This window comes from Macaca thibetana, chromosome 3 (assembly GCF_024542745.1).
Source record: "Macaca thibetana thibetana isolate TM-01 chromosome 3, ASM2454274v1, whole genome shotgun sequence".
Classification (NCBI taxonomy): domain Eukaryota; kingdom Metazoa; phylum Chordata; class Mammalia; order Primates; family Cercopithecidae; genus Macaca; species Macaca thibetana.
In genome coordinates this window covers 142639030-142652402 of record NC_065580.1, presented here as the reverse complement: position 1 = coordinate 142652402, position 13373 = coordinate 142639030, and the positions used below count along the sequence as shown (strand labels likewise).

The 13373-nt window shown below is 55.0% G+C and overlaps 1 protein-coding gene across 1 annotated transcript; it reads left to right on the top strand.

The window, feature by feature from the left end:
- Positions 1-204: 204 nt before the first annotated feature.
- Positions 205-13079, top strand: NPTX2 (neuronal pentraxin 2). The gene is made up of 5 exons (XM_050784134.1): positions 205-811; positions 2503-2719; positions 7802-8046; positions 10357-10536; positions 11656-13079. Exons 1-5 carry the CDS (start codon positions 386-388, stop codon positions 11881-11883), a joined length of 1296 nt encoding a protein of 431 aa, XP_050640091.1. The 5' UTR covers positions 205-385; the 3' UTR covers positions 11884-13079.
- The last annotated feature ends 294 nt before the right edge of the window (positions 13080-13373 follow it).

Sequence of the window (13373 nt, the reverse complement as noted above, 5' to 3'; positions counted from 1 at the left end):
TGGGGCGCGGGACCTCGCGCTCTTGCTTCAGGCTCGGGCCCACGCGCCCGCCCGGCCGCCAGGCGCGCAACGGGAAGCGCCCCCGCCCCGCCCCGCCCACTGCGTGACGCGCACCCGGCCGAGCCAATCAGAGCTCGTGGCGCGCGCCCCACGCGCCGGCCCCCTCCGCCCCCCAGCTTAAGAAAGGGCGCGCGGACCGGGCAGGGCCAGAGCGCAGAGCAGCGCGAAGGGTGAGGTTGTGAGACGGCGTGAGACGTCGGCCGGGTGGTGCACGCGACCCTCGAGACGACAGCGCGGCTACTAGCAGCCGCGAAGGCGCCTCCCGCGGAGCGCCCCGACGGCGCCCGCCAGCCCATGCGGAGCTGAGCGCGGCGGCGGCAGCGGGATGCTGGCGCTGCTGGCCGCCATCGTGGTGCTCGCCGTGGCCGCCGGGGCCCAGGACAGCCCGGCGCCCGGCAGCCGCTTCGTGTGCACTGCACTGCCCCAGGAGGCGGTGCACGCCGGCTGCCCGCTGCCCGCGATGCCCATGCAGGGGGGCGCGCTGAGTCCCGAGGAGGAGCTGCGGGCCGCTGTGCTGCAGCTGCGCGAGACCGTCGTGCAGCAGAAAGAGACGCTGGGCGCGCAGCGCGAGGCCATCCGCGAGCTCACGGGCAAGCTAGCGCGCTGCGAGGGGCTGGCGGGCGGTAAGGCGCGCGGCACAGGGGCCACAGGCAAGGACACTATGGGCGACCTGCCGCGGGACCCCGGCCACGTCGTGGAGCAGCTCAGCCGCTCGCTGCAGACCCTCAAGGACCGCCTGGAGAGCCTCGAGGTAGCGGCCCGCGGGGAGTGCGGGGGACCTGGAATGGGGACGCTCCCGAGTCGGGGGCGGAAGACTCGGGAGGATGGGGAAAGCGGGCCTGGCCCTGGGGAGGCTGTGATCGTCCGTGGGGTGAGCTGGACTTGAGGGTGAAAGGCGGGGGTCTAGATCCAGCTCGGGAACTCCGCTGCGTGGTATCCCTTCCCACACCGCTGCTCTTGCTGGAAGGAAACGTTTAAATTCCACCCCCGCGCGCCGGGACTGCCGGCGGGATCCGCGGAGCACTTCCCGAGGTCCGGGCTGGCGAACCCAGACGGCCAAGCCGCGGGCGCCAAATACCCGGGGACGCGGTAGCCTCTATCCTCTTGCAAACGTCCAAATCTCTGCGAGCCGGGATGCGCTGCCGCAGGCCGTGCGGGTTGCTGCGAGGCTGCCGCGAGAGGTCAGCTGCCCCGGGCATCTGGTGTTTCTTTCTATAAATCAGGTCAGGCTGGACTAGAGGGGGCGGAAGTCTGGGGGTGGGGGTTGCAGGGAGGCGAGCGCAGGGGTTCACCGGAGACCCCAGAGCGCGCATTAGAGGTAACCTCTGGTTAACTTCAAAGACTCCCCTGCCTACGAGTTGGGTCACATTAAGGTGCTCTTCCGGATTGGTCCCTTCAGGGGAGGGGACCTTATTCCCTTCTCTCTCTCTCCCGCCACGGAGGGAAGATGCGTGCAGTTTGGAACTTTGAGAGAAGAATCTTCAATTATTTTTAATCTTTAGGCTCCACCCTTTTTAAGAAGTGTGGACATTGCTGCTAATAGCCTTTGTGAAAATACTTCTCAGCAAAACTAGGTTTAAATTACAGGTGGTAATTATTGCAAAAATGACTGGAGGGTTTCCTTTGGTGTGAGAGCTGAATACAGTATTTCCAGCATCTGTATATCCCCTGATTCATTGTGATTGCTAACAGCTAACATTTCTGGAGCACTAAATAACAGTCAGGCACATTATTTAATTTTTTAATCCTTGGAACAATGAATGGCACGAGGCAGATCCCATTATGTGCATTTCACAATTTGGAACACTTTGTGGAGAAGGGTAAGTAGCTTGCCATGAACTTATGGGCAGGCAGCCTGCCACAGCCTCCAGAACCACATGATGGTAGAGGAGAAAAAGAAATAGGAAGTGAGGATTTAGAAACAGCATTAAAAACAAAGATTGCTGGAGTTCAGAATAGCAACGTTTTAGATCTGTCATTTTCCAGAAACATCTCTGCATGCATAGTTATTTACCTTCGTGCCAGACCGGAACTTGGGGGCTGTTTTCATTTGTAGGTGAAAGCTCCTTGGCTTTGTGTAACCATCGATTTACTCTTAAAAAAGGAAAAAAATCCTAGAACTGCGTTTTGGTCTCTACCCAACATAGAATTATAGGTGTTGGTTAGAATGTTGACTTTTTAGTAAGAGGAGAAAAACGGCTTTTTGAGAAGGGAAAATGAGATTCACAAGTTTCAAATATTGCAGCAAAGTAATTCTTGTCTGACTTTGAAATCTTTTCCATACCAAAAAAGCATCAGTGAGATGCTCCCCTGCCTGCCAGTGGCACGATTCAGTTCTTAGTTTTGGAAGCTTCTCCCTATGTGGTCGGGCCATCACAGCCACATTTCACAATTTCTTTTTAACTGTTTCTGTGCTCCTCCTTTCTCCCCGGTGGCTGAAAGCACCAGCTCAGAGCAAACGTGTCCAATGCTGGGCTGCCCGGCGACTTCCGCGAGGTGCTCCAGCAGCGGCTGGGGGAGCTGGAGAGGCAGCTTCTGCGCAAGGTGGCAGAGCTGGAGGACGAGAAGTCCCTGCTGCACAATGAGACGTCTGCTCACCGGCAGAAGACCGAGAGCACCCTGAACGCGCTGCTGCAGAGGGTCACCGAGCTGGAGCGAGGTGTGTGCCTGGCCTGTTTCTCTGTCTGGGAGTGGCCTGATTTTCACCACTTGTGGTCAGACATGTGATTCCAGTTGACGGACAGCAGGGATTGTGACACCACATGGGCCTGGTTCCTGGGTGTGTAAGCAAATAATAAAGGTGACTGAGCATGGTCATCTCAGGAATGAGCTGCCAGCCCCCAGCCCCACTGGCATTATCCAGGGAAAAGCGAATGTGCCTGGGACCAACTTCAATAAGCAACCACAGGGGCATTTCAGTCCCTTCTTAACTAGTCCTGGCAGCAGATTCTGCATATCTTTCTCTTCTCTGCTCACACTGTGGTGAGTAAGTTTCTCCTACAGGAGACAGAGAGGGAGGGATCGGGGATAATTCAGATTGCATCATCAACCCCCAAACCACTGGGTGGCTTGGCTGTGAAGTTGTAGGTTTGCCCGTAGTGGGTGTTTATAGGACTGGCATTTTCCCAGATGCACTAACCTGATGAAGCCACTTCCCCGTGACTCCGTTCCATCCACTGATAGGAGGATGGCCAATAGCAGAACATCCAATGACTTTGACCGTGGTGGGGCAGATGGAGAAGGGGCTGGTGTTACTGTTCCATCTTACAGCCAGCATCCACAAGCCACAGGTCTCTTTCATCCCTTTCCCAGTCTCGTCCTCCAGAAAAACCCATCTTTTCTTCCTTGCCCTTCTCAGAAAAAGGTGAGTATGGCTTACCTGTTAGATTCTTGAGTTTCCAAAACATCTTCCTCTCTGTCTCCCCTCTGTTGCTGGGTGGCCTCAGGAGCCATCCCTGAAGGTAAAGTAGTCGCCGCTGTGACCCTCCTCCCATGACAGGAGGAGGGAGCATCTAGGCACAGGTGAGCGTGACTCCGTGGACCCTGCCTGAGCCACAGTGGATCCTCAAGACGGCCAGGGCTATGGACCTGGTACACTAAAGGTAGTTTGTCTCTCGAAAGGGGAGCTGTGGAACGGGAGGAGGGCTCTGTGAGAGACTTTGATGGCTGTAAATCTCCCTCTACACAGTGGCCAAGTTGCCACAAGGAGGTGGGTTAACAGCAGAATCCTGAGCCAGAGCCTCAGTCATGCCAGGCGGGAGCTCAGACTCCTGGTATACCCGTTTCATAGATGAGAAAAACAATCCGTTCTCAGCGGGACATGTATCTTTTGGGGAGAGGGGCCCAAAGTGGGGCCTGGGCCACTAGCTGGTAAACAGTGACAATCACATCAACCTGCACCTCCCCCTTCTCTTTCTCTGACTTAAGGCCGATGTCATTTCACTGGGCTTACTCCTAAGGTAAGCAATCATCACGGCTTTGGCCACCCAGAAGCTGCCACTTCGTGACTGTCCCTTTCGTCCCCAGCCTGTCCGTTACCAGCCAGAAAGAAACAGTCCGGACTCAGACCCCGCCAGCCTGACTGTTGATCCTTTAGTTTCCCAGAAAGCCCTCAGAGCTTGTCTGGCACAGAGGGGAAGCTCACCTCTACGAGGGCAAAAACCCTGCTGGCCATTTATGCACCCCAGAGAGGCAGCTCAGTCTCTCTTCACCCTGCCATGGGAAATCTAGAATCCTTCTGTAAGCTCCACCAACTCAGCTCTGGGATGTGCTTTAAGGAAAGTGATCATCTGCAGACCAGTTTATCTTCTGGGCAATTCTGAGTTTATATTTGTCCTGTTTGTGACAATTGTAGAGAGATGTGTAAACGCCCAGCCCCCCAAATGTACTATGATTGGAAACGATGCCAAGTTTCTTAGACACATCCAGCTGAATCCCGAGTAGCTAGACCTCAACCTCATGACAGGCAGGGGGCCTTGGTGGGGAGACTCTGGCCTTTGGTCCATCAGCCTCCACCCCTTGGGGACCAGATGCTCAGCTGTGAGTTGCACACTTGGCATTTTGTAACCCCTGCCACGACCCTGCAAGGTAGGTATTAGTTCAGACGAGGGACTCAAGTCAGAGAGCTGAAGTGATGTCTGCGTTCACGTCGCCAGCAGATTGCAGAGCTGGGAGTGAAGTGGGTGGAGCCCACAGAGGAGTAACGGAGGCTGCAGCCTGGAGCGGTGTGTGGGCCTCAGCCCTGCTGGATCGAGGCTCCTTGGAGCCCCCAGCAAACACCTGACCCCTGGCATATGGACGCCCCTGCCGCCTGGGGCCCAGGGTTGCTTGCTTTTCTGTGCTGCAAGACCTGCTCCTCTGCAAGGGCCTCCAGAGTCCGGGCCAGCTGTCCAGGCACCGCCTGGCTCAGTGTTGAAATAAATGTTGCTGCTGAGAAAACCAAAGCTGCATCTCTTCCAGCCCCAGGCTGCCCACCCCCTGCTGAACCTTTCCGCCACCTGCAGTGTTTGATTTATTGGTCAGGCCTTTTAATTCCTTAATTGGTTTTAACCAAGTTTCCTCCAAATCACCAAGCTGTTTTATTTAAATAAAAGGCACTGGCTCTCAGGGTACAGGCCCCCTCCTCTGCCCCTCGGCTCTCCCAGCTCTAATTAAACCTATCTGTTGTCACCAAGCTGACAGTATTACCCACACAGTCGTATCAGATTGGCAAGGCTGCCCTCCCGCAAGTATAGCAGCCATTTCTCTTTATTAGACAATGATGCCTTCATTAAGGACATGGTCATTTGCCACTTGAAGATTAAGTGCGAGTGCCTACGTGTCTTGGAAAGAGGGACTTGTGGCCCCTGGCCTGTCATTCACTAGCTGTGTGACCTTGGATACGTCACCTCACTTCACCGAGCCTCCGAGCCTCAACTATGCAACCTGCAAAAATGGGAGAGTAGGAACATTCTGGTTCTCTCTCTCAGTTTTGCTTTTCAGCCTAATGAGGGACTAGTCCCAGCTTTCACTCTGGCCTGGCCCCTTGGCTTCTTGGGTGAGCAGATCTTCCCAGCCCTCACCAGGTGCCCAGCAGCTCCGCAGTGGCATCGAGAGGTGCCCGTCCTTAGGAGGTCAGGAGCAATCAGGAGACCACCACTGGCAGATGTGAGTACACGCAACATGTGAAGCCCAGATTCTAGAATGTACACTGCCTGTTCCAGAGAAGTTAGAAAGGGGATAGTGGGTTCTGCTGTGCTCCTTTGCAGAAACCCTCCTTAGATAGATGTGAACTGTGGCCCCTGAGAGCCTTTCATGTGTATTATTCACTCTGAGGGAAAATGAGTTTGGGGGATTGTGGTGGAGAAAAGTTTATTCTGGCTCATGTTCTGCAGAAGGGACTGATTTAACTCCACAGTGACACAGGCAGTTCTGGCTTCAGAGAGCCCGCCTGTCTCTGATGGCCTCAGAGACTGTCTGAGCCCTTGTGGATGCTTAACCAACACTTGTTGAATGAGTGAAGGGCGTTTAGATTCCTTCAACGGCAGGGTCTGGTTCTCAAATAAGAGGGCAGCCTTTGCCATGACAGCTGGCACAATCAAACGGTGTCCTACAAACTTTGGGATCTGTGATGCCTGGATAAGGGCTACTGCTGTGGTTTACTTAATTTTGAACTTCAACCAAGGCTGCATTGGAAATTATGTAAACCCATTCTAGAATTTGTTTTCAAGGATTTTAGAAGCGCCAATGACATAGGGGTGGCCGGTGGATTCTCACCAATTCCAGGAAGGTCTGGAAGGGCCAAGGCTCTGGCCAGGTGTGTCCCCCTAAATGAGGACAGACACCCTGCGGTTTGGTTCCCCTGCCTCCCACTGGCTCCAGACGACAGGAAATGATCAACTAACTCAATCTTCTCTTGAGGAGGAAAAGACCAAGTGCTTTTCGTCAGGGATTTAGAGCAAAAAGCCACTTCTGAGTTAAGTTGTGGAGTCAAGACCCGGGAGTCTGACTCCTTCACCTCGGCAGTGGTAATTCTTTCCTGTGAGGAGTGACACAGACTCACTCACTCGACAAGTTTTTATTGGGTTCCTGGATCCCTGTAAGACTTCCTTCTTCTAAGCCCAAGTCCAGAGTTCCTAGATCCTGCCAAGATTTCAAGCAAATATCTGAAGTGATAAGATGTGGCTAAGGAAGCAGTTTCTGGCTTAACACAAGAAAATTAAATCTACCTTTCCTCTGCTCCTTCCTCAAGCTTTCTAGTCATCTAATATGACTTGTGAAAAGAGAGTATTAACTAGAAGGAACCAGAGCTTTTTCTTTTCTTTTCTTTTCTTTTTTTGAGACAGAGCCTCTGTCACCCAGGCGGGAGTGCAGTGATGCAATCATAGCTCACTGCAGCCTGGACCTCCTGGGCTCAAGTGATCCCTACCTCAGCCTCCCGAGTAGGTGGAACCACAGGTGTGTGCCACTCTGCCCAGCTAATTTTTATATTTTTTGTAGAGATGAGGTCTTGCCGTGTTGCCCAGGCTGTTCTCGAACTCCTGGGCTCAAGCAGTCCTCCCACCTCAGCCTCCCAAAGCACTGGGATTATAGGCATGAGCCACTGCACTTGGCTAATTTTTAAATTTTTTGTAGAGACGGGGTCTTGCTATGTTGCATAGGCTGGTCTCGAACTCTTGGCCACAAGCGATCCTCCTGCTCGGCCTCCCAAAATGCTGGTATTATATAGGTGTGAGCCACCACACCCATCCAAGAACATTTTTTCTTCTAGATTTCAAGAGGCCTCTTTTCCTGTCCTAAAAGATGGAGCTAAATTCTCTAACGTGCCCCACGCAGTGCCCACCAAATCTTCCTTTTCCTCCCTTTCCTGGGCGTCCTTGGGGTCTGGGGTTCTCTTCTGCAGGTCTTTCCAGGCCTTCCCTGCATCCTCTGCCTTCCCTCCCCCCGGCCACTCCCCGTCTTAGCCGGAGCCCCCGCCTGGCCTTCCCTCGCATACCTGCTGCTGGTTTCATGTCACCTTCCCCGCCCGAATGTAAGCTCCCTAAGGACAAGGACTCCTTCTAGTGTCCTGAATCCTGCTGGACTTCAGCCTTTTATCAGTGGCTGGCATGGAGCGGTCTTTGGTCACTTGCTGGAGGGTCCAGCAAGGCTGTGTGAGGGACCTTCTTGAGGATCTAGCAAGACGTGGCTCTGGGCAGTGCTGGTGGGTGGGGGGAGTGGGTGGCCTAACGCGCTGCTGGCGTCTCTTCCTCCCCACCCCCAGGCAACAGCGCCTTTAAGTCGCCAGATGCGTTCAAGGTGTCCCTCCCGCTCCGCACCAACTACTTATACGGCAAGATCAAGAAGACGCTGCCCGAGCTGTACGCCTTCACCATCTGCCTGTGGCTGCGGTCCAGCGCCTCGCCGGGCATTGGCACCCCCTTCTCCTACGCGGTGCCGGGGCAGGCCAACGAGATCGTGCTGATCGAGTGGGGTAACAACCCCATCGAGCTGCTCATCAATGACAAGGTGAGGCCCGCCTGCACCGCCACCCTCCCCGGAACCCATCGCGCGGCAGAGGGAGCCACAGTCCCCACCCCGGCCGTCCTCGCCACACCGAACGGGCCCAGACGTGGGACTGCGGGGCTGTCCTCCTGGAGGTGGGGATAGCTTTGTACACGCTGGGTGGCTCACAGGAGCGGGGCAGGGAGGGGCAGCTGCAGCTTGTGGGGGTCTGAGCTGTGAGTCCAACCACGAAGCGGCAGAAGGTCCAGGCACCTAGGCTGTGGAAGGGCAGAAGGAGCAGGTCTCCGTGTGCGGCCTGGATTGAGAGAGGACCTCAGGCCGGTCAGTGAGGGCTGTTCCCCAGGTCCACACTGATTAAGGGGGCATGTGTGTCTCAGTGTAAGACATTCCTCACGAGCATATTTTGGTGGGGATCAGGTTTCTAGAGATATGATTTATATACAGCAAAATGTACCCTTTTTTTTTTTTTTTTTTTTTTTTTTTGAGACGGAGTCTTGCTCTGTCACCCAGGCTGGAGTGCAGTGACCCGATCTCAGCTCACTGCAACCTCCGCCCCCCGAGTTCCCGCCATTCTCCTGCCTCAGCCTCCCGAGTAGCTGGGACTACAGGCGCCCGCCACCTCGCCCGGCTAGTTTTTTGTATTTTTTAGTAGAGACGGGGTTTCACCGTGTTAGCCAGGATGGTCTCGATGTCCTGACCTCGTAATCCGCCCATCTCGGCCTCCCAAAGTGCTGGGATTACAGGAAATGTACCCATTTTAATGTACAATTCAGGAAGTTTTAACAAAGGCACACAGTTGTGTAACCACCACCACGATGAAAAAATATAAAACAGTTCCATTGCCCCCCAAAACCCCCTTATAGCCCTTCATAGTTAGCTCTGATCGCAGCCCCAGCCCATGGCCACTGCTGACCTGTTATATATACCCTTAGTATCGCCTTTCCAAAGCAAATGCCCCTTCTTAATAGACTGCTTGGTTTTGGCATTCAGGAGCGGTCTTCTCGAGAGATCTGCTCCAAGAGCCGGGCATGGGAGCTCATGCCTGTAATCCCAGTGCGTTGGGAGGCCGAGGCAGGAGAATCGCTTGAGCCCAGGAGTTCGAGAGCAGCCTGGGCAACGTAGCAAGACCCCTTCTCTACAAAAAATTAAAAAGTTAGCTAGGTGTGGTGGTGTGCACCTGTAGTTCCAGCTACTCGGGAGGCTGCGGCAGAAGGATGAGTTTGAGCCCAGGATGTCGAGGCTGCAATGAACTATGATCGCACCACTGTACTCCAGCCTAGGTGACAGAGTGATACCCTGTCTCTTAAAAAATAAAAAAAGTCCACTTTGGGCCTCCTGGGGACCTCTCACAGCCCTACTTCCAAACTTTCATTCTAATGGCAGACTTCATATAACAAAAAGAGGATTCTCAGAACTTGGCCTGATTTGGGCATTTGAGTGACTATGCAAACTCCCTGCCACCCGGACCACCCCTGGTGGAGGTGGGGGCAGTTCAGTCCCTCACTCTGTTTGTCTTCACTGAACTGCCCTGGGTGGAGTTTGTCGAAGTTTAAGAAATGCTGTGGCATCAGCCTGCTGGGCTCCTCCTAGATAGACCCCCTTGCCTAAACCAGGAGTTAATTGTTCTAAATAACACCCTAGGACATAGTGGGGCTGAGAGCCTTGTTATCCTCTGGGTTTGGACTGCTTGTAAACATCGAATTCCTGGGAGGGAGGCTTCAGGTTGCTAGGAGACCAGCGGCAGCAACGCGGTGGTTCACAGGCGAGCCCGCATGGAAAGTGCTTGCAGGACCGCCAGGGATCCGGCCGGTGGCAGCGTCCTCCCCCCAGTTCCTCGTGCTGTCTGTGAGCTCCCTGCTCACACAGATACTCACACATGCCACTATGCAGGGAGGACAGGGGACACCCCCAGCACACAGACAGATCCCTGCATGCCACCATGGAGGTTTGGGACTTGGCATGAGAAATGAGGATCTCTGGTCTGTTTTCCAAGGAGACTGGCCCAGTGGAGCCCTGACTTCCCGAGGTTCTCTGGCATGGAGAGCTCGGGGCCAGCGTGGGGGTGTTGACCCTCACATCTGCTCGGCTGTCAGCCACGCCAGGCACCAAGGGTATCCCATTAATGTGAGGGCCGCTCTGGGGTCAGGGTTTCCACCGAGGCTGCCCCCTTTCATGTTCTCCACGTATGACCCCAGGTGACAGGAGGAGCAGTGTGGCCCAGGGGGATTGCGGGGTGTCCTTCCTGTTTCCTGCCCTGGCGAACCCCGAGGGCATGGGCCCAGCAGGTCCTTACCTGCACATTGCTGCCTGCAGGTTGCGCAGCTGCCCCTGTTTGTCAGTGATGGCAAGTGGCACCACATCTGTGTCACCTGGACGACACGGGATGGCATGTGGGAGGCGTTCCAGGATGGAGAGAAGCTGGGCACTGGGGAGAACCTGGCTCCCTGGCACCCCATCAAGCCTGGGGGAGTGCTGATCCTTGGGCAAGAGCAGGTGGGTGCAGGTGGGCACAGGGCAGGTGCAGAGCAGGTGCAGGTGGGTGCAAGGTGGGTGCGGGTGGACACAGGTAGGCGCAGGGTGGGTGCAGGTGGGCGCAGGTGGGTGCAGGGTGGCCGTGCACCCTTCCAGGAATGGTGCAAGGAGGGGCTAACCGAGCAGCACGAGGCCAGGCCTGCAGCTGTTCCCGCTCCTGGCCCCAGCTGTTGGCCCCACAGACCTGGCCACAGTGTCCTGACAGCCAGGTCGGGGGAGCGAGAACCCCAGCAGCCTGGCCCTTGCTGTCCTGTGGTCAGAGTTTGGGCGTGGGGACATGGCCTGCATGGGAGGGACCAGGTGGGTGTGGTTCAAACAGATTCCAAATAGAACCTGGCACAGAGGGGTGTGAGTGTCCCTGTGGTCATGGGTCATCTCGTGACACAGGCTACAGCTTCTGTCTGGGAGGAGGCTGAGTGAGGGAGTCTCCTGGAGTGCTCGTGGGACTGACTCAGGATTGTGGGGCTGGTGTCTTCCAGGAGTACCTGCTCAGGGTCTCCACCCTGATACCCAGCAAGGGGCACTTAGGTAATCCATGCTGGGTGCTCAGCCCATGGGGGAGACAGGGAGGAAAGGGTGGCACCTCAAAGCGCCCTCAAGAAACTTACCATCTAGGGGAAGGAATGGCTGAGCTGGCTGTCTGGTCTAGAACAGATAAGTGTTGGCATTTCAGTCTGTGTGTGGGTTTTTGATGATGGACAGTGGGGAGTAGATGCCAGGTGCACTGGGGGGCTTTGAGTCTGGTTCCTCCTTGGCCCACTCCTCCCTCAATTTCCCCTACTACATCTCCTCTGGGAGGGACTGGGAGTCATGAGACCTGGCTGTGATCCTGGCTTTGGGACTTTGAGCAGTATCTCCCCTTACCAGCCTCAGTTTCCCCTGTGTAAAATGGGGAGATTTGAGCAATGCCACCTCCCCCCAGTTCTGACAGGCCTGGGAGCTTCAGAACCTGCAGAAACAGGTAGTGTTGGTCAGAGCTGGAGGGGCATCAGAGAAATGCCCAAATCTCCTGTCTGTACCCCGTGTGCAGGGGGACTTGTGAGCCGGCCCTGATGCAGCTCTCTTGTTCCCATTCCCCAGGACACCGTGGGGGGTAGGTTTGATGCCACTCAGGCGTTTGTCGGGGAGCTCAGCCAGTTCAACATATGGGACCGCGTCCTTCGCGCACAAGAAATTGTCAACATCGCCAACTGCTCCACAAACATGCCGGGCAACATCATCCCGTGGGTGGACAATAACGTCGATGTCTTCGGGGGGGCCTCCAAGTGGCCCGTGGAGACGTGCGAGGAGCGTCTCCTTGACTTGTAGCCGCCTTCTCCTCTGTCCAGGAGGCCGGGATCAGGCTGTTGCCATGGAAGTTCAGGGCCATTGACTCCCCCACTTAAACTCTTGCCAGTCGGGGCTCAGGGTCGCCAGAGCTCATTCCCCAGGAATCTCTAAGACCGGGGCTAGGGCAGTGTCTGTCACTGGCTGATTTGTTCCCTACCAAGATTCTGTTGCTGTTTGAAGTAGTGCCGGGGTCCCCTGGGAAGATGCCCCAAGCCACGAGTGGGCGGATCTCTGCCCTCCTGCTACAAGTGGAGGCAGTTCCAGCAGCCCCTCTTCAGAGCCCATGTAAAGCTATCGCAGCCTGAGCCCTGTCGCCCTCCAGTTCCTTGGTGTCCCGTGCACCCCTTCTGTCTGTTCCCTTTCACGGCTGTGCAGCCATCCCGCTGGAGTGGCCGTGTCCCTTGTGCATTGAGTGTGTCCCCGTTGATGACTAAACTCGCGGCAAGCGGCTGCCCCCCGATCTGCAAAAGGGCCTCTCCCTTTGTGTTCCATACATTGTGAATCTTCCCATCTGAAGAACGCCCAGCCTGCCCAGACAAAGCCCTGCCCTCCCCAAAGCAGAGGGGCGGGGCTCAGAAAGGAGAAGGGCTGTGATCTCCGGCCCCTTCCCCCATCATCTCTTCCTTAGACGGATGCTTTGACTGAATCATCACTAGCTATGGCATTAAAAGGTCTCTCTTCTCATCTGGTGCCAAAGGTTCCATTGCAGCTTTTTACAACCATCCGGTGTGGTTCGGAGGATTTGTTTTTTGTTTTTTTTCCCCAACAGAAAAGAACAGCCATTAGAAGAAGGCTCCCATTTTCTGATGTTCCGCCCACTGTGAAGAGTGTGCTTGTTTTAAATTCATGTTGATTCCTGTAAGCAGTGGACTGTCTTCATCAACTATTTCCCTACAGAACTCCTCAAGAAAACAGATCATTTGCCTGGAGACTGGCTGAGTGACTCCAAGCTGCTCACTGTATTAGACAGGGGTGGTCATTTATTTTAAAGATAAAGTGACAAAGTGGGGAAATTTATAAAGCTAAATATTATATATTTTATTTTTCATACATGTTCGAAGTGCAAATCTGTGGATATTCCATTTGTAGGACCAAGTTGACATGCCCATCCTGACATTGTATGCTACGAGAACTCTTCTGATGACGGAATTTCGATTAAAGTGCACTGAAAGATGCTTCTGTGTCTGTCTTCCTCATGTTCTAAGGGCGAAGGTGGGAAGGGGTAGGGCTTTGCAACTTCTGGCAGAAGGATGATGGCTCTGGTTTGCCGGAGCCTGCATCTGGTGGGTTTGGGGACGCTGAGGATGGTTAGAGGAGGGTGTGGTCCGGCCGTCCATCCTTCCTGTTTCAATGCCTGGCTCACGCTGCGGGTGCCTGGCAGGCTGTGCCCGGGCTTCTTGTCCCCAGCCCACCCTTGTCTTTTCAATCAGGAAAGCCAGTTTAGCTAGAAGAACTGCAGCCGCCTTCCA